We start from the raw sequence: 25,361 nt of genomic DNA on the forward strand, positions 1-25,361 counted from the left end.
CCAAACTTATTAATACCCTGCCTTCTATATCCAGCTTTGGCTCTGTTTTCATCTGAAATTACTTAGGGTTCTAATCTTTGAGCATGTTATTATAAACGTTTTGCAATGACAAGAGCAAATTTCCTGATGAGGATATTGGTCCTGATCCTGTTGAGCTGCAACCAATTTATTTTGCACAGGTCCCGTCTACTTAGAAATTAGCCCATATGCACCAGGGGTCTAATGTTTTCTCTATTGCGCCATCTCCAGTGGTGCTTACTTCTGCCTTATTCACTGTCCTATTTCTGTACTTAGTAGGGTGGAGCAATGGGTGGTTGACCTTTAAAAGAATGGTCATGCTGCTGTTTAAGATTTATAGATGAGGGTATAAACTACAAGGAAGAAATAAAAGGAAAATACAAATGAATGGGAAACATCAGGGCAAGTATTAATTTTAAATAATTCTAACAAAGAACTTATGGGGGACAGAGGAGTATCAGTGCCTTGAATGTTATAGTTTTTGTAGGAACATATGTTTATTAATTTCAATTCATGTATTAATTTAGTTTATTATCCATCAAGAATACTTTTTAATTCAACAAGACAAATTAGCTTTGATTTGCTAATGAAGTAGTAGTGTTGTTTGAACTGCTAACATGAATAGGAACAGATTTTGCAATGAAAAGGTAGGCTGACAGTATTCACCACTGACCTTGGGTAAAAGTAAATAGGATTCTACCTTTTGCAATTCTCTCAGTGGGAATTTGCAGAAACCACTGGAGAATTCTTTGTTGCAGGCTTCCTGTGTTATAAATCCTTGATGTGGGGCACCGTGTGGGGTGGCCAAAAATAACCATTCCCAGGAAATGAGAAAATTGTCATCCTGCAAAGTCATGCCACCAGACAAATGTCTTTTTTGGAAACACACAGTGCTTCTGAGTGTTTGAGAGATTCAAAAGAGTCAAAAGCTTTTAAAACTTGTATGAAAAAATAGTTTAAAGTAAGCTTGAAATAAAAAAAAACTATTACATTTTCAAACATTTTATGTCACATTCAAATAATTTTAAACTATGTAAATTAACTTGTCATTAGAGATTTAAAAAATGTAAATGTTTAGAGCTATTTTAAAACTCTATTTTAAATTACCCAACTCGTTACCAATGGAACTTGCAATTTCTCTTGAAAAATTAATTCCAACTGCTCTTGGATGTGGCACAGAACTTTTGGGCAAATTCGGATTCTAAGTTTTGGCCAGTTGACAGTTGCATTCACACACTGAAGTCTGTGATAAGTTTAATGTTGGAGCACAACCTTCCATCTCTGATTCTGCGCTTGTGTGCACATGGTTGGAAACAACATTGTTGCTATCAGTTTCACAGGACAGTGATGGCAAATACTAACACTTTTGTCAATATTGCTCATCAATATCTCATCCACAGCTGAGTTTGTGTTTTATCATACAGTTAATTCTTGAATTTTTATGCTCTATGTTAATTGATGCATTAAAATTTTTCATTTTAGTTTCATCTCAATGCCACCTATCAAAGGATATGGAACATGCCTCAGGAGTGGCAATGTGAAATTGAAGTATATAAGGCAACGTACCATTTTATTTTTGCTCAGAAGAACTTCTTTACTGGTAAGCTTGTCTTGTTTTTAAAATATGGAAATTATAGTTGGATTCATTCCTGTTCATATCTGCTAGATCTGAGAGGGCTGTTTATACACATGGCTATTTGGCAAGTCAAGGTCAAGGGTTCTGTTCAGGTGAAGAGGTTGGAAGATATTTTGGAATTGGAGTGCAAACTTAATTTAGTTTCCAATTTAAACCCATGCATTTTGTTCTTATTTTGTATTTGCATTGTAAAGATCTACCTCAAAGCTTTCTAAATTGTCGATATAGGAATCACAAGTGGATAGTGTCAGTGTTGGATGCTGGAATTCTTGGCTTATTTCTATTCACCAGAAATGCGCTTTTGCATTGGTAATGTTAAACTGGCGCCTTTCATTTGAATGTTTAGAATTCCTGTTAGTTCCCATTTAATTTCATTACATCATGATTCCTATTGTAATTGAGCACTTAATCGTTAGCAGAATTTGGATAGACTTGAAAGGATTTTTTTAATGAATACTTATATGATTTTGCCTTACATATATAAATGTTTGGGTTAAACAATACCTCTTGCTAATAAAATAAATTTTCCGTTTGCTCTTTTATTTTCTCTAATCCGTGACTCTCAGATATCAAGCTGAGGATGAGGGGAGGTATGTTGACTGCATATTAGTAGAGGGATAATATTCAAATCATAGCAAGAGTTTTTTTTGTCCCCTTGATGTTTGAGAAATCCATCATTACTCATCAATCAGTGTAAAAGAAATTCAATACAGTGTACCATAAATAGAATGAAATCCAGACAATGGTGGTGATCACTGATGTACTTGCGGGTTCTCCCCAGTTTATGAATGCCCCACTTATTGACAGCCTGTACATAGGAATGAGCATTTGGGATGCTGGCTGGATAGATTTGCCGGCAACTGTGGGGCTGCAGGCATCTTCTGCTACCTGTGAATTCAGTTTGTGGCTACATTTCCGATCTGCGAACTGTCCGTGTTTCAAACAGTTCACAGAAGCGGAACTCTGCCACAACCTGGGGATTACCTGTATTAGCTTGAACTAGCTTTGAGGATATTAATAATATAGATTCTTATGACCTTGAAAAGAGGAATGTGGCTTAATCTGATGAAGAATGATTATCAAATAGCCTAAGGCTATCTTCCAAGTGCTGATAAATTCTCAGATTTTTCACTTTATTAGGGCTGAACATTCACTTCATTGATTTTTCTATGATTTTGTTGTGAAATTGCACATTTTTAAAATGATGGACCAAACAATGTACAATCTTATCTTAATTACAAAAGAGGGCCACCTTAGAGCAAAGAAATGTAATATATTTGATACTTCACAGAAAGAAGTATAATTTGATAGCAGATTCAATATTTGGTACCTAGACTTATCAAATTAACATAGTTTTGAACGGCCAAAATTTTCAGGTCATTCTAATGTACCTGATCTCAGTGGTTTGTGAAAATATGTCCTATTTCCATTTGATTTGAAAATTTGATAGTGGTTAATTAATTATGCAGATTGTTTTGGTTAACGTTGCTCCTGTTTGCAATTTGAAATTACATTGGTTCACATTAGAGGAGGTGGGTGTTAGAATATAAAGCTTTTTCAGGTTCTGGAGATATGGCAAGGACAAAAGATTCTGTGAATGCCCAGCATGACCATTAACATATGAAGGATATTAATTCTCTTTATAGACCCATTTGCTAGATACAAGAGTAAAGTGTTTGCCAGCCTTAGATAAAGTATCAGTAGTTATATAGCTCACTAATAAATTACCCAAGGTCTTGTTTCCCTTGTTCTCTATAATGCATCACTTGATAGAGCTGCTATTTTGAATTTCTTCACTTACTACAGGTGTTCCAATCCCAAGTTGATTTTACTGAGTTTATAAATTATCTGCAGTTTTGTTCAGAATGATATGAAGAACTGATTTGATGTACTTGCTGTCTTTCTATCAATGTTTATGGGTAATGAGGCCTCACTCCTCTCCTGTCAGGGAGAAAGAAGGTGATGCATGTTTAGAGGCCCATGGCAAGGCTAGGATATTTAATGAATACTTTATAACAGTTTCTCTCAGGAAGAGGATGCTGACGAAAGGATGGTAGAAGTGAAGCTAGTACAGAGTGAAAATTTATAAACAGCATGTGCTGGAATGGATAAATCACTTTGTGATGGCTTGGATATTAAATTATTAAGGGAAGTTGGGGTGAGATAACAGAAAAAACTTTCCATATTCTTCTAATCTTCCCTAAATACAGGGGAAGTCCCAGATGATTGGAAAGGGGCAAATGTGATGCTGGTTCAGGAAAGTGTGTGTGAACATTCCTAGTAAATACAGACTAGCCTGTTTAACTCAAGGGTGGGTAAAGCTCTGGGAACAATAATTGGGGAAAAATAGGCCCTTGGTTTGATTTAATTAAGGAGAGAGGGCATGGATTTGTAAAAAGGCTCATCATGTTTGACTTTTTTTGTTTAAAAAAAAGTTGAGGAAAGGAATGCAGTGGACATTGTTTGGGTGTTAAGGAAGCCTTTAACAAAGTGCAACATAAGGGTTGGTTAGCAACATTTGAGGTTTGTGGAATAAGAGAGCCAGTGTCAGCATGAATGGGGGAAAAAAAACGTTGAAGGACAGAAAGCAGCGCGTGATGGTAAATTTTGTTTGTCAGACTGGAGGATGATAGACAATGACGTTCCTTAAGGGTCTGTGCTGGGATCACTTTCTTTTGTCTTGACTTATGTTGCTATCGTGGATATTGGATTTGCAAGCAAAAGTTCAAAGTTTGCCAGTGATACCAAAGAGAGGTGTAGCCAAAACGAAGATGATACCAGTTGATTGCAATGGGACATAAATAGGCTGGCAGAATGAGGAGACAGGTGGCAGATGGAGTATGAGATGACACATTTTGGCAGGGTTGAGAAGGCAATACAGGCTTCATGATGCAGTTCTAAAGGGTGTTAAGGAACACAGACCTGGAGGTTCATTTGGATAGACTTTTGAAGTTGGTAGGTGATTTTTATCAGCAGAGCTTGTGTTCCTGGCCTTCATGAATACATGTAATGAGTACAAAAGCATCTTTACAAAAGATGGACAGGAGCTGTTCAGGTTAGTTTATGTACAAGGACTGGAGGCTGCAGATTTCAGGTTTTGATTGGAAGACAGGAAGAACTTTTTATACACAGCAAATGGAAATTACCTGGAACTTGCTGCGCAATGTGGTGACTTTGGTTTCCTCCATGTTGAATACCACTTGGCAGAAGCACTGAGGCAGCAAAGATACAGAATGTGCTCTAGGTGCAGGGCTTTGTTGCTCTTCTGGCAGATCCACGGGTGATCTAGACTGGGTTTAAAGCAGGTGGTTAAAGAGGACTTCTTGATTACCCGCATTCATCAGTGTTAAACTATTTTTGCTAATTATTTGTCCATTCTGCAAGTTTATTAATGTTCTCCTGTAATATGTTACATTTCTCTGTATTGATGATTGTCCCAATTTAGTATCATTTGCAAATTTGACATTGTGTTTTTGATTCCAGAATTTCAATTATTAATCTAAATTGACAATGGCAATTCTTGAATCGATCTTGTGGAACACCACAACCCATGATCCTTCATTTCAAAAAGCTTTCCTTTACTCCTATTCTTTTTTCTGTACTGAAGCTGTTTTGCAACATTCTGCTACTTGTCTGCAATCTGTGATCTTTATTATTAGTTAGTAATTGGATACCTTATCAATGGCCTTCTGAAAATCTAGATGAATTATATCCACTGTAACCATTATCCACTCCAAAAGATTCAGAAAGCTCAGTCAAGGATAGATTTCACATTTGAAATACGTGCTGACAATTCAGTAATGTATTTTCCATTTCTAGACTTCTCACTTTTAATCAGGATTCTATTATTTCCCCCATCATTGGTGTTAAGCTGACTGGCCCGTAGTTTCCTGAATATGATCTCTTCCCCTTAAATATAGGCATCATGTTAGCTAACTGCTAATCCCTTGGCACTAATTTTATTAACAAATTGTTGAGTATGTGTTTTAATACTTCTGCTATCGCTTCCCTAGGTTCTTTTAAAGTGCATGAATGCAATTTATTGCAGACCAGAGATGCTTATCCTTTTTTGAGTTTGGCTACTTTCAGTTAAGATATCTTTTTTTTCTATCATAAGTGCACTTATTGTTTTACTCCTTTCATCATCCAACATACCTGTTCTATCTCCCTGCTAAAAACTGAAGCTAAGTAATGATTTAATGTTCTGCCATCTATCTATCATTACCTGTGGTATTGTCATGCCATCCTAACCTTTTTTAATTGATGTGCTTGTAAACTTTTTTCTATTTCATGTTCATTTATAACTTAATTTCATAATTCCTCTGTCTTCCTAATTATTCTTTTGATCCCTTTTGAGTATTTTCTCTTATGCTGTCTTCCACTATACTTTAAAAAAAATATGCCTCATTCCTTGCCCTCGGTTGTTTCTTTGTTTTTATTCATTCATGGAGTCTCATGAGTATTTAGTTAGTTCTTTCGTTGGAATGGGATTTACTTCCTGCATTTTTGACACAATATAAATGTTTTCATTTATTTGCCAATATTTTTGCTCTTCTGAAGTCCCATACTCAGCACACTTACCTTCTCTTCAACATCAACCTAATTTTTATTACATTTATGTCCTTCTCTATTATCATCTTAATGCATTTTAGAGCATAGTATGTTAATCTAAATTAACAATGGCAATTCGTGAATCGATCTTGTGGCCAGATGTTGACCAGATGTTCACATATTTGTACTTCTCATGCCTGCTGTGGTTCATTCCCTATTACTGAATCCAATAATTCACTTATCCATTCACTTATCTGCTTTGCCAACTATTTATGCTATCCTTAGTAAGTACTGGTACTCCACCTTTTGTTTTAAACTTTGTCTTTTCTGAGTAGATTATACCCTACTATGTTTAAGTCTCAATCCTGATTTTTCTTTGACCATGCCTTAATAATTCCTAATGTTTAGTTCTAATGCATAATTTACTCCAGCACCCTGCTTTATAGAAGACAGTACCTTATCTTCAATTTTACTCACTTCATGGCTAATCTATTTTGTTAGACTTCTATAACTCTGTTTGCTCCCTTGCTGTCAATGTTGCTCTTTCCTGAGCTGTATTTCCCTGTTTTATTTGTATTTCAGTTGTTTATGACCTTTTGTAAGTCATACTACATACTATTTTAAAGCTTTTGCTACCCAATATATGTCCTTTCCCTGTTATATGGGTCCCAAACTGTTCATGTTGATTCTGTCCCATAGGTACAGCTCTTTCTTGTCTCAACCAGTGTTGCTGTCCCATAAAGAGGAACCCTTTTTTCCCCACACTGGCCTTTTAGACATGTGTTAATTCCCAATATGTGTGCTTCTTGGCCAGTTTAAATATGCCTCAGGCAGTAATCCAGAGATTTAAATCCTTGGGTCCTAAATTGAAAACCAGAATCTTAACTCATGTTCCTTTCACATGGACCTTAATCTGTTCTTACTTATGGATCACAACAACTAGATTTATTGCTCTCCAGCCACTATGAGATATCCTCCTTCTGCTATTAGGAAGGCAACACATCCTTGGAGACGCTTCTTGACTGCAGTAGACCCTATCCGTCCCCATACTTATTGACTTCTCTATCCTCCACACTCAAGGGACTCCTGAACTACAGTGCCTTGGTGTATTTTTTGGCTGTTTACCTTGCAATCTTTCTCCTTGCCCTCAGAGATGGTGAATGCATCTACCTGTTGGATTGGCCAAGATTTGTGGGACCTCCCTTCTCAGCCTCTCATCAATTCCCATTATGAAGCTCCCCACCAATAACTTTGTCTCCTTCCTATGAACCTATGTTTCTTATGGGATGTGTCTCTATTCTGGATAAAACAGTCTAGGAATTCCTCCCCCACTCTTGTCTCCAATTTGCACTCTAGCTCATTGAGCTAAGAGATTAGGAATAGAGTCTCTTCATGTGGATGTCCTTGCTCATGACTGTCCAGCTGTTCATAGGCTCTCGCATACTGTTCATGTTCACGCACAACCAGCCATATCTTTGACTAGCTTTATTTAGTTCACTCAATTAGTTAAAGTCTTTATTCTATTATTGTATTTTTATTTAAACAATTTTGTTAGTTAAGCTATAAATCTGACACAGCAAGTTATAGTTTTCTAGTCATAGTTTAAAATGTTTGCCTTACGTGAAAGATATCTTAACATTCCCCAGGCAATCACCTACCTGTTGCCTTCTGATGTTACTTCTAGAGTTCCACTCTTCTGTGCCATTTTAAACTCTGAGCCACTCTTTCCTACAACTTTTAAACTCATAGAGCCTCTGTCTCCCATGCTGCCTTGAAACTTGCAGAACCCCTTTCCCCCACAATGCATTTGAACACACAGATTGTTCCTCTCCTGCTTTGTTTCTAATCTCACAGAGCACACTGATTTTTAATGAGGAGAACCTTGTTACTCTGTTTTATTTTAAATTTCTCAACCAAAGATTTAACCAAAGCCCTCTTGATCTGCCTCATTGAGTTGTGAATGGTGGTGGATGAGTAATTAACCAATGGGATGAGGCAACTTGATGACCATTCTCATCCTTAAAAGATGACAGGCCCAAGCTGCAAATGCAAAAGGCAAGGCTGTAACATTTGCAGCCATCTTCAGCAAGCAGTGGTAAATGAATAATTCTTAGGTCCCACCATCAGATGTTCCCTTATTTATTCCAATGGAATAATCAAAGCTGAGTGCACTGGCTGTAGGAAAAATTATAGGCCCTATCAACATAAGTGCTTCAGTAGTAGAGTCACCATTCCAATATAACACCCCAACGTGGAAAATTACAAACACCTAACTGTCCACAGGGTTAAATAAAAAGGACAAAATGAATCCGGCCAACTACTGGCCCATTGTCCTTCTCCCTTTCACGTCAGTAATTGATAGAGGAACTATCAGGAATAGCTCCTGAGGTACCCGACTACAGTTGAAATTATAGCTTTCAGATTTGGTTTGAACGGGAGTTGACATTATATGTATAGTGTCTCTCAAGCATCCAATATCAGCTTGACCCAGAGGCTACTGGGACTTGAACACAGGCATCCAATTTAGTCTTTTAAATTAAATTCAGTGAGGAAAGATTACATTACTCTAATTGTTAGTTGAAAGCTGCCTAAAAGGATGACATAATTTTATTATTGGTCAGAGTATCTGCTTTTATCATCACCACTTGCTTTTAACTCTTAACCAACAATTGTGTGAGCTCCTTGATGTTGCTCTAAACCATTGCAGTAGTACTAAATACATTTATACAAATGCAAGTTGGGGTAGAGATGTAACAAGTAGATCGTTGCGTTTTCAGGAAAGAATCACTGTTTTGCATGTCTGTGTTGATAATAGAAAAATCTATATTGGAAGAAAGCAGTCATTCACATCAAAGGAGTAAAGCAATGCTATTAATTAAATCAGGAAATGAGTCACTTTCATCTTTCAAGCAACTGAATCTTTAAATATATTAATATTGTAGACTATTAACAATTTCTTCCTGTGGCACCACTGTTCTGAATGTATCTAATGTCATTTTGATCATAGTATCCACCATACAAAAGAATTAAGAAAACACAGTAAACATTAGCCATTTTTCAGAACATTCACAAACTACGATATTACTTGGATAAAGTGCCTTTGGTTACCTCAGGATAGCGTAGGAGGGGATGCTTATGGAACTTTCTCATGGTCAACTTCACCAGCCACCTAGAAGTGAACTTTGTTCAGATGCCCAAAGTGGAAAGATTAATAAACATATTCTGATACACATTTGTTATGAGGATGTCATGAGAGTGAGTGTGCTTTCCGTCACTGAAGTTTTTAAATGAAGCTTTTCAAATCAGTTCAGCTTTTAAAGATTCTGCATTATGATGTGGTTTACATTGCTAATTGGGACTTGGTAAACATTACTTACATTTCTGTTAAATTGTTATTTCAAAGTGTAACCATTTGTTAATTGTATATCACCATGAGCCACAAATAGGCTGCTTTACTTTTACTCTTGCAACCTCTTCTGATTATATCTTTTACTTCCTACTTTTCAGCTCAAGGCTTTATAGGGATGTGTAGCAGTATCAGTAGAATAAATTATAAAGCAAATTTTCAAATGCAATTTAAAAATAAATTTCAAATTAAGCACAAGATGTACTTAGACATTGTAGGAACATAGGAATGGAAATAGGCCATTAGGACAATAAATCTGTTCTGTCGTTTAATGAGGTTTTGACTGATTTGTCACCAAGCTCCACGTAATAATGAGAAGTCTGGTTAATCTTGTACCTCAGCCTACCTGTTGCAGATGCATCTGTCCATAAATGCACAGATAGGTGTGGGCACTGCAGTCCCTGCAGTTGGAAGGGGAGAAACACGATCCTATTTTCACATTGAGAATACTGTGGTGTTATGTGGCACTACTGTTGTGCTAAGTAGGATAGGCTTAGAACAAGTTTGCCAGATCAAAGAGGGTATGCATCGTGAGGCAACAGAAATGTACTTCACTACAGTCTTACCCAATGGTCTGCTATATCCTGTGCTCTACCGTTGCAATTAAGCCAAGGGATCAACTCTGTTCCAGTGTAGAATGCAGAAGGGCATGCTGGGAGGCAACAGGCTTACCTTAACATGAGATGCCAATGATGTGAAACTGCAACATAAGACTACAAGTGCCTTATTTGTCTACCTGCACTACACTTTCTCTGTAACGGTAACACTATATTCTGTTATTGTTTTTCTTTTGTACTATCTTAGTGTCGTTATGTATGGAATGATCTGCCTGGATGGTATGCAAACAAAGCTTTTTACTGTATTTTGGTGCATATGACAATAATAAACCAGTTACTAATTACCAATTGCCTTCCCTTTGTTAGTTTAAATGCTCTCCAACAGCACTAACCAACACCCTGCAGGGATATTGATCCCACCTTGCAATCCTTGTACAACTCTTGCCTCCACCAGAACGGACCAATATTCCAAGAATCTAAAGCCCTTGATCTTCTATCATCTCTTCAGTCATGTGCTCATTTGCACTATCCTCCTATTTCCGGCTTGCTGGTGCTTTGTATTGCAAGGGATCTGGAAATTGTAACCTTAGACTGTCCACTTTCTTCCTGCCCCTTCCTCTCACCCCTTCACTCCAGTGTTTGCAGCTGCTTGGTGACATCTTTAACTCTAGCATCTGGGAGGCATCATATTCTATTCTGAGATTGTCCCTTTGAGCAGATAAGTGCCTGCTTGCCTTTCTTGCCTATTGAATTCCCCCTTTTGAAGAATTCCTGTCTTTTCAACACTTCTCTTTGTACATTTGAGTCAACTGCAATCCCATGGGCTTGACTCTGGCTACAGTACAGTGCAAATGCAAAGTTATTATAAATTACAAAATAAGTAAATAGTGCAAAAAAAGGAATAACAAAGTAGTGTTCATGGACTGTTCAGAAATCTGATGGTAGAGGAGAAGCTGCTGCTCCTAAATCGTTGAGTGTAGGTCTTCAGGCTCCTGTACCTCCTCCCTGATAGTAGTAACGAGAAGAGGGCATGTCCCAGATGGTGTGCGTCCTTAGTGATAGATGCCGCCGCCTTCAGGCACTCACTACCTCTTGAAGATGTCCTTGATGGTGGGGAGGGTTCTGCCCGTGATGGAGCTGGCTAAGTCTACAAGCCTCTGCAGCCTCTTACCAGGCTGTGATGCAATCAGAATGTTCTCTACTGTATATCTATATAAATTTGCAAGAGTCTTTGGTGACATACCAAATCTCCTCAAACTCCTAATGAAGTAGAGCTGCTGGCGTGCCCTCTTTGTGATTGATACTCAGGAACTTGAAGCTGCTGACCCCTTGATGAGGACTGGTGCGAGTTCTGCCAACTTCCCCTTCCTGAAGTCCACGATCAGTTCCTTGGTCTTGTCGATGTTGAGTGTGAGGTTGTTGTTACAACACCATTCAACCAGCTGATCTATCTCACTCCTGTACGATGCCTCGTCGCCATCTGAGATTCTACCAACAACAGTAGTGTCATTGGCGAATTTATAGATGGTGTTTGAGCTTAGCCACACAGTCACAAGTGTAGAGAGAGTAGAGCTGTGGGTTAAGCACGCATCCTTGAGGTGCACCTGTGTTGGTTGTCAGCGAGGAGGTGGTGGTGTTACTAATCTGCACTGACTGTGGTCTCCCGATAAGGAAGTTGAGGATCCCGTTGCCGAGGGAGGTACAGAGGCCCAGGTTTTGAAGCTTGTTGATTAATGCTGAGGGGATGATAGTGTTGAACGCCGAGCTGTAATCGATAAACAGCAGCCTGACGTATGTGTTGCTGTTGTCTAGGTGCTGCAAGGCATAGTGGAGAGCTAGTGAGATTGTGTCCACTGTAGAACTGTTGTGGCAGTAGGCAAATTGCAGTGGGTCCAGATCCTTGCTCAGGCAAGAGTTAATTCTAGTCATAACCAACCTCTCAAAGCACTTCATCACAATAGTTGTGAGTGCTACCAGGCGAAGGTCAGTAAGAAGGACAGAAGGGATAAACTAGGGAACTACAGGCCAGTGAGCCTTGCAGAGGGTGGTAGTGGGGGCCACTGGTTGGTGGTGTGCTGCAGGGATCTCTGCTGGGTTCTGTTGTCTGTTATCTGTGTTAATGATTTGGATGGGAGTGTTGGGGACCTGATTAATATGAGCGCAGATGACACCAAAGTTGGTGGTATGATAGCTAGTAAAGAAGTTTGCTTAAGGTTACAACAGGATATTGATCAACTGGGAAAGTGGCCGAGGAATGGCAGATGGAATTGAACTCAGACAAGTATGAAGTATTTTGGGAAGTTAAACCAGGCCATTACATACACGGTGAATGCCAGAGCCCTGGGGAGTGTTGTTGAACAGAAAAACCTAGGGGTACAATTGCATTGTTACCTGTAAGTGACCACACAGGTAGACAGGGTGGTGAGGAACGAGTTGGGATGTCATGTTATAGTCATACAGATGTTGCTTAGGTGGCACTTGGAGTATTATGTACAGTTCTGGTTGCCCATCGGCATGAACAATGTGATTAAGCTAAAGAAGATACAGAAAAGATTCATATTGCCTGGATGGGAGTGCTTGAGTTCTAAGGAGAGATTGGAAAGGCTGGGTCTGTTTTCCCTGGAGCAGAGGAAACTGAGAGGTGACATGATCGAAGTATATAAAATAATGAGAAGTGTAGATAGGGTAGATAGCTAGAGGATTTCTAATACTAGAGGGCATAGGTTTAAGGTGAGAGGGAGGAAGTTTACATGGGATTTGAAGGGTAATTTTTTCCACACAGAGTAGTTGGTATCTGGAATAAGGAGCCAGAGGAGGCATCTGGACAGGAACTTGAATGCCAAAGGCATAGAGGGCTATGGAGTTAATGCAGGTGTGAGATTATTATGGCCATGCATGATGGCCAGCATGAACGTGGTGGGTCACAGGGCTTGTTTCTACACTGTACAACTCTGACTGAGAAGCTGAAATGCATTGAAGCTGTGCTCTATGCGATAAGCTATTGTCTATCTTTGCTCATCAGTAAACTTCAAACTCGGATTAGAATGGCAAATATTAAATATACAAGAATCTATGCTGTATCCTGTCCACTATCTCTACTTCTTCTTTCCAGCTGCTCAGTCAATTTCTTAGTCAAGTCAATAATTTGCCATCATTATTATGAGCTTTAACCTGCTAACAATATCTTTTGAGAGACTATCATACTCCTTCTGAAAATCCATATAAATAAAATCTATAATGTTCCTTTGTCTGCTAATTCTACACTTCAAATAATTCATGCCTAATCTACCTTTTAACTGATCTGTATTGGCATTCTGTTCAACTTGAAAATTTTCAATTAATCAATCACTTTCCTTAATTATAGACTCTAGTAATTTGATGTCATAGTGGTGCAGCAATTAGTCTTGCTGCCTCAGCTCCAGAGACCTGGGATCGATCCTGAAGTTGCATAGTGAATTTGTGACATTTACAAGTTTTCCCTGTGACCTCGTGGGTTTCCACCAAGTGCTCAAATTTTCTCCAACATGTTCATAGCTTAATTGGCTGTTGTAAATTACCTCTTTGTGTAGGGAAGTGGCAGAACTATCAAAGGGTAGTTGATGGGCACGTGAAATGGAGTTGCAGAGCTATGGGAAATAGGAGAGGGGATGATGAGCCTTGTGATTTTCTTTCCTGTTGGAGACAGCACAGACCTGAGAGGCTGAATGGTCTCCTCCTGTTTTATTAAGATGTCAGGTGAATGTATATAATTCCCAAGTTTCTGTTCTTTAAATTCATTTTGAAATAATTCTTGTTATTTTTGCTAATTTCTAATTTTTCTAATAATTTTTGAATATTGTTTAACCCTTGTGCAATCTTTTTTCAAGACTTAATACAAGATTGGGCTAGTGATAGTGCTCCTGATATCTACTCATTTGTTCCATACACTTGGAAATTAAAAGTGATGTTTCATCAGTTTGAGATGATCTGGGCAGCAAATCAACACAACTGGATAGATTGCTCTACCAAACAGCAGGAAAATGGTAAGAAGCTTTTAAAAAAAAGCCTTTTTATTTCATTATAAAGTTATGCGATTTGCCCATGACCTTTATCAAAAGAATTAAAATTGTATCTTGGTGTGACCCAAGGATTCTGTTTGTGTTATTTGCTTGCATGTTGAATTGTTTCAAATGGTTGTGATTGAATGTCACTTTTAGTAGAATTCTGACTTTGAATGACCTGATTGTTGTACAACGTGACTTTCAAAGGGAAGCAGAGATTTATCTATTGTGCTAAGAAAGCTATACAAAATTGACTCTCAAGGTCTTTCAATTTTTACGTAAATTGGTTATTAAAAAATGCCAAACTGGTGAATTTTATTCTTTTTTGTCAGTAATTGGAAAACACAACATTGTTGAAAAATTTGAACACATTGCCGACAGAGGGTCAATCTGAGGATTAGACATAATTTTTAAACAGGGCTTGTATGATACAAAAAGCATTTGACGTGCTGAAGACAAACCCATATTTTTTTCTTTGTATTAATGTTGGTAGTTACTGCAAGATGACAAGCATTTTTGCTTGCTCCGATGTTAGTGCTCCAGGCATGTGTTCATTTTGAGCACTGCCAGAATACAATTAAAATTTACATTTTATCTTCAAGCTTCTGGTTTGAGAAATTCCTGCGTTCTGCTTGTATTATAGGGCTTGGCCTTAAAATCACAAATTTTTACTTTCTCTCCCACCAGTTTCTCAGTTTAAAAACTCTTTCCACATGGACTTGGTTTTTACCGGCTAGGATTCCAATGGCCTGGGTATCCTGACCTCCATGAGTTTAAAAAGAAAAACACTTATGATAGAGACCACTAGTCTCCTAAAAATATATACTTTTCCTCTTCACCCATTCTTAGCATTAAAATTCCCCTCAATATTTTAACATGGATCGGATATTAAATAGGTACAGTTTTGTCAAAAAAAAATCTACTTTTGTGAATGGCTATGTTTAGAATTGCGCAGGGATCTCACACACCTTTGCAAGAAACAACATGTATTCTCATGTTAAATCTGTGGCAAGTTATTTTTAATAGTCTCCTCTTCAATACACCAGCCAATCAGTAGATGCTTTTTTAAAATTGTTTATTTGAGCTGAAGTGGTAGTGATGCAGAAAAGTAATATTATTAGTGCTGTTATTGGGGAGCCAAATGGACATTGGAAGAACTTGAATATTAGTCTGATTAATCTTTTATTTCTAAAGGTGTAGGAAAATTTTGAGGATCTGTTCTTTTTACCATATTCATTTTTGAAGCAGATTTCTAGAGGATGTAGATCATGTGTGTTTTCAATGTCCTGAAGTTCTTAAGCTAACCAAGGCCAATTCATCAGCATTTGCAAAAAGCCATGACTTTGTGGAAGGAGCTCAGGGCAACATCAGGACTGATCCCTGTGGGAGCCCATTATTGATTGTGTGCGGGTGGCTGATTTGACTTGCACAAAAAAACTGTCAGTTGCTGATCATAAAATTAATTGCAGGTTCTCACAGCAAATGAATTTGGAGAATTTCAGAATATGCCTGTGCCCCATATAGTGGCATACTCATAAGAGCTATCAACAAATTTCTTCCTTTGTATATAAGGACATGAAAATGCTGCGTGGGACTTCATTTGGTGAATCTTATTGTCTATTAATCTCTTATGGAGGCCAGTGTCCTTGAGTGTACTAGAAGCAATAAACAATGCCATATGTTGTGTCTAACACACAATCATATTAGAAACACTACATATCACTGTTCCCTCCCTTGAATTCTCTCACTTCCGTGTCCTTCTCCATGGTAAATACAGACAAGCAGTATTAATTTAAGACCTCCCTCACTTCTTTTGGCTCCACACGTAGATTACCACACTGATTCTTAAGGGGATCTACTCTCTCTAGCTACCCTTTTGCCCTTTATAGAATTTCTTAGGATTCTCCTTTATCTTATTTGCCAGGGATATCTTGTGGTCCCTTCTTGTCCTTGTAATTTCATTCTCAAGTGTACTCCTATGTCCTTTATACTCTAAGGACTTGCTTGATCCCAGCTGCTTATACCTGACATTTACTCCTTTTTCCTGACCTGACTCTCAATATCCCTCATAAACCGAAGTTCCCTAATCTTGCCAGCCTTGCCCTTCACTCTAACAGGAACTCACTGGCCCTGAACTCTTCCAATCTCACTTTAAAAGCCTCCCACTTACCAGACATGCTTTATTTGCAAAAAGCTTCTTGTAATCGAATTTTGCTACTTCCTGTTTGATGCAATCAAAATTGACCCCCCCCGCACCACCCCCTAATTTTGGCTTTTAACTTGAGAACCAGTTCTACCTTTATCCATAACTATCTTGAAACTAGTAGTATTATGGTCACTGGTCCCAATTTGTCTAGACCTCCAGCACTTAAACTTCATGCTCTCCTTTTGTCAGCTTAAATTATTTGGTTCTATACATAAAGATGAAATTTGGGAGATAGGTTTAAAAATGACTGAAGGAATATGCTTGTTTCTAATTTGTGTGGATTGTGGTTAAACATTCCATATTATATGATGAACAGTTCAGATTAATGCTAAAAATATTGTTTATGTTCCAATAAATTTTAGTAATATATTTTAAGATAAGATATCTTTATTCATCACATGTACATTGAAACAGTGAAATGCATCTTTTGCGCTTTAGAATCTAACTGACATATTCTTTTGCAGTTTACTTAGCAGCATGTGGAGAAACACTGAATATCGAATTTGCATTACCTTTTAATGACTTTGTTCCTGAAACTTGCAACACAAAATTTTGTTTGAAGGTATGTGTCATATCTGAGCAGCAATCTACAATTTGTTGACTGGTAATCGGCAAGGATTAACAGACGTAAATGCCAACACTTTCCACTTTGCTGTCAGCAACTTCAAGATTTTTGTAAGGATACACAGTTTTTTGAAGTTGTCAGCCGTCCCCAGTTCTTTTTCTAAATACATTCCTTATTAAGGAAGCAGAAAGTTCTGGCAATTCCTGATAACCTACAGTGGAGAATGACCGACCTGGAGCAGAGATTGCTTTTCTCCATTGACTTTAATTGAGAAAATGGCTGCAGGCATAACTTGAATTAAAGTCTACCCAATTGAAAAGTTGTTCATAGATGTTTTATAATGTTTTTGAATCTTCAAATACTTGACAGTTTTGACAGCTGGGTAAGTGCATACAGCCTTTTTAACCTTTTTGTGTCACTTCATGTGATCTCTTCAAGTCAATCGAGATTTTGTTGACTAGGATGGTTGGTTTGCCCCTTGATGTAAATTCTGGGCTAATGTTGTTGCTGGAAATATGGTATAATGTAACTTAAAGATTCATCATAAAAATGAAAGTTAATTTAAAACACTTTAATACTTTTATTTGAAATATTGAAGGAGTGAATTTGACTTTTCATTTCCATGAATTGAAATTGAAAATGTAAATACTGAGGCACTATCTAAATTATGAGTAATCTATAGGCACTTGCAATGACCACTGTTTGTTCTAAACATTGACAAAAGGTTTCTAGGTGATAACCCAGAATTATGTTGCTTTTGGGCTTAAGTTCAAGGATATCTAGAGTCCAACAACCTAGTAGCATCAAGCTTTCCTGAAGAACCTAAAGTTTTCTCATAAGCAACCTCCTGGTAAGAGAAAAGTGCCTTTTGTACAGCAGGGGCAGGTTGGCAGAGCACCTTTGTCTTGCCGGTGTTGACTATAAGGCCTGTCCTTTCATATGCTTTGTTGAATGAGTGGATGTGGGTTGGAGCTAGGCGTCAGTACATGCAAATGCATGTTACAGTTTGATAACTGAGGTTGGGTAACCTTGGTTTTAGAGTGTATTCACTATAGTTTGAACAGTATTTCATTAGTTTTGAAGATTAGATCCACTCTTGTGGGAAGTTTGTAGGAAGAGAGGTGCAACATTGTGGTAAGCATGATTGATAAACATGTCAGGGCAATTTCACAGCCTTGTTTGTTTATAGTGAGATTAGTCTTCTTATGGACCAATTGTTCAGGATCATGGCTTTCATTATGTAATGAAGCAAAAGTAAGATGGTGACCAATTTCTGTGGGCATTTGAATTTAAGAGGAGTGCTCCTTGGACCCTTCTGGTTGATGGAGTCGGTGGGTTTAGTGAGGTCAACAGGCCATAGCATGTGATTAATGCTGTTCCTTTCATTTCTCTCAAAGGGGTTGTGCATGAAGATCATGTGCACTCTGCTATTAGATTGATGGAATCCACTGTACAATTCAGGGAGCAGTTCTTCATCCACTGGGTGGAGGTGGTTGAGGAGGACCCTGGTGATGACTTTCCTTGTACTTACTATGGGCTTCATTCTTGAAGTCACAAATATGGCATCTCTGAGGTTCCCTGGTGTGTCCTCCTCTTTCCAAGTGGACAGTGGGATTGTGGATTTGCAACCAAAGCTCTTCACTGCTGAATTTTAGGACATTAGTGGAAATACCATCTGACTTTGAGCCATTGTTGTTTTTCATTTACAATATGGCATTTTCAATGACTTGTCATGACAGGTGGCAAGGCTGGACTGAATAGGTTGTTGTGCAATGGAGTTGAGGGAACGTCATGGACAGAGTTGCAGTTGAAGAGGACTTTGAACTGCTCTTTACAGTGGCTGTCAACTGCTCTCTGTCCTTGTCCTGAGGAGGCGTTAAAATTCCTATGCTAGTACTCAAAGAACAGATATTTTTTCCAATGTAGACAATATTTCTTTTTTAACCAATTAGTTTTTGATGGCATTTATTATCCAAGCTAATTAATTAATTTGCTGCAGTTTGTGGGAGCTTGTCATCATTTGATTTGTTTACACAACATTAACCTGTACATTTAAAAATAATTGTTATGCGAAGTTCTTTGAGTTGTTTTAACATGTTTTCATATATAATATGTTGCAATATATATTTTGTTATTATTTTACATTTACAGGCTGAAAATGTAGATTTGCGTTTATTTCTCCCTGACTGCCACCCCAGTAAGTATGCTACTGCTACATTAGTAAATGACTCCCAGCCCAACAAAGTAACTCCTCAGGCATCTGCTTCAAATGAGTCTCAAGCTAGTCAAAAAGCAAGAAAACTGAAATGGCGCAATGTTACTCAACCAGAGTAAGTATCCATCTTATTTTTATAATTATTTAACTTGCTACCAATGTATTTTTACAAAATTCAAATCACCCTCTATGAACATTTTTTTCCATGTTGATTTAAACACTGTTGGGAACTAGAAATTTTGTCCTTTTTATGAATTTTACCAAAGCATGATACCACAGAAAGTTAAAATTAAGCAACTGGAGATACAACAAAAGCTAGTTCTGGTACTAGATCATTCAAATACTAACTTTATTTCTCTCTCCACAAATGTAGCCTGACCTACTAATTAATATAGGTAGTACTGCTATAACATAACAGTTGTATTTCTAAGAAACCTCGTGTTATAAAAGATTGTGTTATAAAACAATCGTGTCAATGGGAAAAAGGAGGTTAGGGTCGAGAGAGTTTCAGGCTTGCAATAGTTATTTATCCCCACAGGATTTTCAAAAATAAAGGTGTTCTTAATAGTTATGTTTATTTTGTTACCGCAAGCTGAAAATACAAAAGGTTTTATGTTATGTTGTTTATTAAAGTATCTTTGTCAATAGAAGAGATTGCTTGTCAATTTCCAATGGCCTATAGTGGTGAAACTGACAGCCTGTGCTCTTCATGGACAATGGCGTCTGATTACTGCAAGGAGGTTACATGTAAGCAAGTATATCACCCTGTCCCCCCCACCCCCACCAAGACCTTTTTTTTTCCCAAGACAGCATTTCTTTCTGTTTGGAAAATTTCCAAAGTAACACTTACGTTCCCGATTTGAGATTGTATTATAACCAGTGGTGTCCTATAATTCAACAATTGCATTATATTCAATTCGTGTTATGGAAATATGGGTTATAGCAGAACTATCTGCATTAGCATTTTCTCTTTTAAGTTTGGCTTTTACTCATTTGTGCTGTTCCCTTTCGCTCAAAAAAAACTGGTGGCAATCCCAGATATATATAAAAAATATATAAAACTATATAATAAAAATAACTTTAAACAAGCTACCACGACTGTTAAGATTTTAAGTGTTCTTTTTTAGGCTTGGTTTTCTGCACCTGCTTTACTTCAGAGATGATGGTGATCATGATTATGGAAAAAAAATCTTTCCAGAGAAGCTTAAAGAATTGAGGGAAACATGCGTTTGAAAGAAAGTAAAGCTGTAAACCAGAAAGTTGTAAGATATTCAGAACAGAAAGGGAAGGAGAGTATTATTAGACAACAGTACTGGGAGCATTTTCAATGATGCTGTTACTTCTGTCTGGCCATATTTTCTAAACTATCTGGAGCACAATAGAAGTACAAGAAAGTAGTTTTGGCATAAATAGTTTTGGGCAGGGAAATAAACAACAGCACCACATATATGCTTCAAATGGACAACTATTGTGTGTATAATTACATCAGATGTGATATCACACCACTGAAAAGCATTAAGACACGATTTGTACTTTTCAGATTCGCTAACACCACATGGATGTTTGGTGCGAGATTTGTGGAATCTAGATGGGCATGTTGGTTGTGGATACTTCTCACTTCCTCCTACCCACCCACACCCAAATTCTGATCTCTTCTCCCACTTCTGATATTGTGTGCTCTGCTCCTTAGATGCACTATTTTATCTACCCTTTTATTTCACACCATTCTTCTTCTTGGTGTTGCAGTTGCGATGAGGGCAGACAATTTAATTTAACTTCTCTAATTTAATTTCTTGATGATTTCTAAAAGTGGTTCCAGAGCTGAACACAGTTCTGTCACAGTCCTGATTAGAAGGACTTGAAGTACTCTCAAGAATTCTGGAAATTTAAAAAAAATTACACAGAATATGCTAGAAATATTTAGCAGGCCAGGGACTTAGTAGAGAGTGAAACAGGGAGAACATTTCAGGTCAATGATTTTTCAGCAGTACCTTCCTTTCTGCAGCTGTAGTATAACTTTTAACTCCATGTATTCCTTAGATGTAAATCCCAAGATTCCAGTTACTTCAAATATTTCTTTTACCTGGCCATGCTATTTTAATGCCCTGAGTCACTCGTAATCTCCATCATCCCTATGTTTCTGGATCTACATCAGAATTCTTTTTGGGTCAAAAGTGCTTGCCTGTATTGATAGCGATTTAAAGCGTAGTTTATCCATTCGCTTGATGTATAACATAGTTTTGTAACTGTATGCCTCCATTTACACTGCTTAAAGTTTCATAATCTTGAATGATTGGGCCCTCTCGTAGCTCCTCACAGCTTAAGTTCCGACCTGGCTTTGTATTATCAGGAAATGGATGTGTTACATTTAGTCCCCCTCATCTCAGATGTATAGATTGGAAATAGCTGAAGCTCAAGCAGTGGATCTTGCCATACAGCCTGCCATACAAAATACTCCTTTTTTTCCCCCTACTGTTTTCTGACTGTTTTCTGACTGTTAACAATTGGTAATCCTCAATTCATGTCAATATATTAACCCCAATATTATTTTATGTAATAACTGAATACCTTCTGAAAATCCAATGTTCCAAATGCATTGTTCTTCCCCTTGACTCTTCTGCTAGCCACACTTTCAAAAAATACCTGGATTTGTCAGACACCACTGTTTCTTCACAACTCACTCTGTGAACATAGTTTGAATTTATTTCAGTGTTCAGTTGGCACATCAATAATAGATCTTAATGCAAAAAAAATGCAATTTGTGGAAATTTGAAGTAAAACCAGAAAATGCTAGAAATGTACTGTAGCCACACAGAATTTGTGGGGAGAGAAATTCTAGTGGTATGCTGGTAAAATTCATGAAGCTAAGCCGATTCAGGCAGTAAGTTTCTAGCATTTTCTTCACTACTTTACATCAAGATGAAAGGTGAAACCCAAGTATGGGCTGCTTGCTTAGGTAGATGCTGAAAGCATCACATGATGATTGTTAAATATATAGCAGTTTTCCCAGCATACCACTAGCAAATAGATGAAATAATTAAGTACTTTATTACTGTATGTTGTATCTTAAATACATTTGCTCTCATAACAATTGCAATGTACTTGACAACTCATTTGTATGAGATATATTGGCAGTTCTTAAAGATTTAAGATGCTATATCAATGCAAGTTTTTTTTTACTTTCTACTATCTGTATGTAATGCCGGATAAAATAACTTTGAAAAGTACGAAAGACTTTTAATAATGTGGCTTGTTTTTGGGAAAAAAAATCTTGAATTTAATTGGTGTTTGAATTGTTTTAATTGCAATCCTTTGACCTTTTGATCCTTTTTTTGAAAGGATTGACTGGATTGAGTGTTGGTCTGTACCAAATATTCTACTTTCTATTGACTATACTTGGCATCCCATCTACCCTCAGAAAGCTGATGAGCAGCTGAAGCAAAGCTGTAAGAAACTATTTATTCATTTCTTCATTCTGTTCTTTACTTCTCCCAAAAGATATAAAGGACATAAGGACAGGAATAGACTATTCATCTCCTTGAGCTGTTCACCCATTGAGTTAGATCATTGCTGATTTGTATCTTAACTGCATGTATTTGCCTTGGTTTCATATTTTTATTGCAATCAAAGGGAACGTAATTTAATGACAGATCAAACTGAACAGCCCTGGAAGTTAAGTAGTAGCTGATGTGTGCATCAAGTACTTTTCAGCTGGGAGTAAAAATAAAGGGCACAATTTTTTATGCTTGACCAAACAAAAAAGAGATTTTCAACTGTTTAAACTTTCAGTGCAGTGACATATGTGAGCAGTTGGTGGTTCTTTTTTAATGCTATTTCCATAAAATTTGTCAATTTTTTATTTGACAAAATGTCTGTCAAAAGACATTTAAGTGCAAAGGTTGAGCAGTAGACATCTAGTATCAGTTTAGTGGTTAATTATACGGAAGCAAGTTTTAATCCATAAAGAATCCAGCTATGATTAGAAGTATGAAGCAATCAGTGAGTAAGCACTGCTTGATCATACTGTTTTTAAACTTTGCATTATGATTGAGACTAGGCTGATAGGATGGCAATTATCTTTACTGGATTTGCCCTATTTTTTGTGAACAGGTCTCACCTAGGCAATATTCCATGTTGTCAGGCAGGTGATAGTTTTGTTACAATATATAATTAGCTTGGCTAGAGGTGAGGAAGTCTTCAGAACTACAGCCTGGAAATTGTTTTGGGCCCATAATCTTTATGGTTTCTAGTGTTTTCATTTGTTTGCTGAAATCACTATAGAGAATTGAATTGGCTAAAATGCTGGGAAACTCAGGAGGAGGCCTTACAATTATCATTTCTGAAAATGATTTAATGAGAAACTGCTGCTCTTGAGGAATTCCTTCAATGAGGTCCTAGAGATGATAGGTTTGGTTCCAGCCAATGGAGAGATCCCCCCTGATCTCAGTGATATAAAAGAACTTCTTAATGCCACACTTGGTTAAGTACGACCTTGATATCAAGGGCAATCTTTGAATAATGATTAAAGTTAAAGTGAAGGTCACCGTGTTAGGTTTAGACTGAAAATGTTTGGATAATTGAGCATTTTAACCTGTTTGTACTGATTTCTGAGAGGGACATTGATTGGAGTTTTTTGAGGATATAACGGGCAGCATACATGAAGGGAAGCCAGCCAATATGGTTAGTTTGGATTTCCAATGAAAAGTAATCTATATCATTTTCTTGCCACTTCATCTACCTGCCCTGCTATCTACAGGGATCTGTTGATGCATACTACAAGGTCCCTTTGTTCCTTTATACCTCTCAGTGTAACATATTGATTATGTATTCCTTTGTTTCTCCCTCCATATTCATGGCCAGTATTTTTATGACAGGAATTATATATGCCAATTTATTGACCACATGATAATTTCATTGATATCTTTCTGAAGTCTGAAGTGCTCCACTTCACTACCAAACAGGTGACCAATTTTTGGACATTTTTAATCTGGGATCCTATATTTAACTCTCCATATCCTCAATTAAAATCAAGTAATAGTTAGGACATGAATTTTCCTTAACAAATGTTTGCTGACTGTCCTTGATTGTGCCTTGCAAGTGATTTATACTGTCCCTCTGAAATATTTTAAATAACCTGTCTACCACCAACATTAGCTTAACTGAGCTGTAATTACATGGTTTAACTCTATTTATTTTTAAACAATTGTAGCTCATTAAGATTTCTGCCATTCAGAAAGAATTGCAAAGTTAGGGTCAGAGCCTTCAGGCTCTATTTCTTTTCCTCCTTTATTTGCACCCCTCCTTCACTTTCCATGTATCTGGGCCTGTTGATTTAGCCAATTTTAAAGCTGTTCAGCTCTATAATATTTATGTACAATAACATTGCAGTTCTGGAGATATGGCTGCAGGTTGTCCAGCAGTGGGACCTGAACATCCAGAGGTACTCGGTATTCACAAAGGACAGATGGAAAGGGAAAGGAGGTGGAAAAGCGTTGCTTGTAGAAGAGGAAACAAAACAATGGTGAGGGAGGATATTAGCTCCGAGAACCCTGACATGGAATCTGTATAGGTGGAGCTAAGTATGCAGACCACCCCCCAAATACTAGTAGGTGGTGTAGGGGTTGGCATTAAACAAGCAATTAGAAATGTACATAATTAGGATGCAACTTTAATTATGGGTGACTTCAATCTATATAATTTGGGCAAACCAAATTTACCATTAATCCTATAGAACAGCAATTTCTGGAGTGCATTCAGAATAGCTTTTTGGACTAATATATTGAGAAATCAGTTAGAGAGCGGTCCATCCAGACTGGGTACTGTTTGTTGAGAAAGGATCAATAAACAACATTATTATGTGGTCTCTTGAGGAAAAGTGATCATAATGTGAGAAAATTCTTCATTAAGATTGAGAGTGAGTGAGTTAATTTGAGACTAGGTAGGATCCTGAATCGCAATAAAGGAAACTATGACGATATGAGGCATGTGTTGGCTACGATCGATTGGGGAATGTTATTTAAAGGATTGACTGTGGATAGACAGTGTCAAGCATTTAAAGAGCATGTGGTTGAATTACAATCAGTCTTGCCTGGTGCAAGAATAAAACAAGAAAAATGGCTCAACCATGGATTTCAAAACCAATTAGGGATAGTTTTATATTCAAGGAG

At 37.4% G+C, this 25,361-nt stretch overlaps 1 protein-coding gene across 5 annotated transcripts in view; it reads left to right on the forward strand.

Moving 5' to 3' along the window:
• kiaa1109 (KIAA1109 ortholog) overlaps positions 1–25,361 on the forward strand; it is a 285,307-nt gene that overhangs the window by 68,425 nt on the left and 191,521 nt on the right. For all 5 annotated transcript variants that reach the window (XM_052035089.1, XM_052035112.1, XM_052035104.1 and 2 more), the window contains exons 15-19: positions 1,501–1,618; positions 14,035–14,190; positions 16,879–16,976; positions 19,131–19,309; positions 22,534–22,640. In XM_052035089.1, the coding sequence (XP_051891049.1) occupies positions 1,501–1,618; positions 14,035–14,190; positions 16,879–16,976; positions 19,131–19,309; positions 22,534–22,640 (658 nt within the window). The remainder of the gene's footprint in view (positions 1–1,500; positions 1,619–14,034; positions 14,191–16,878; positions 16,977–19,130; positions 19,310–22,533; positions 22,641–25,361) is intronic.

Source organism: Pristis pectinata, chromosome 2 (assembly GCF_009764475.1).
Source record: "Pristis pectinata isolate sPriPec2 chromosome 2, sPriPec2.1.pri, whole genome shotgun sequence".
NCBI classification, from domain to species: Eukaryota; Metazoa; Chordata; class Chondrichthyes; order Rhinopristiformes; family Pristidae; genus Pristis; species Pristis pectinata.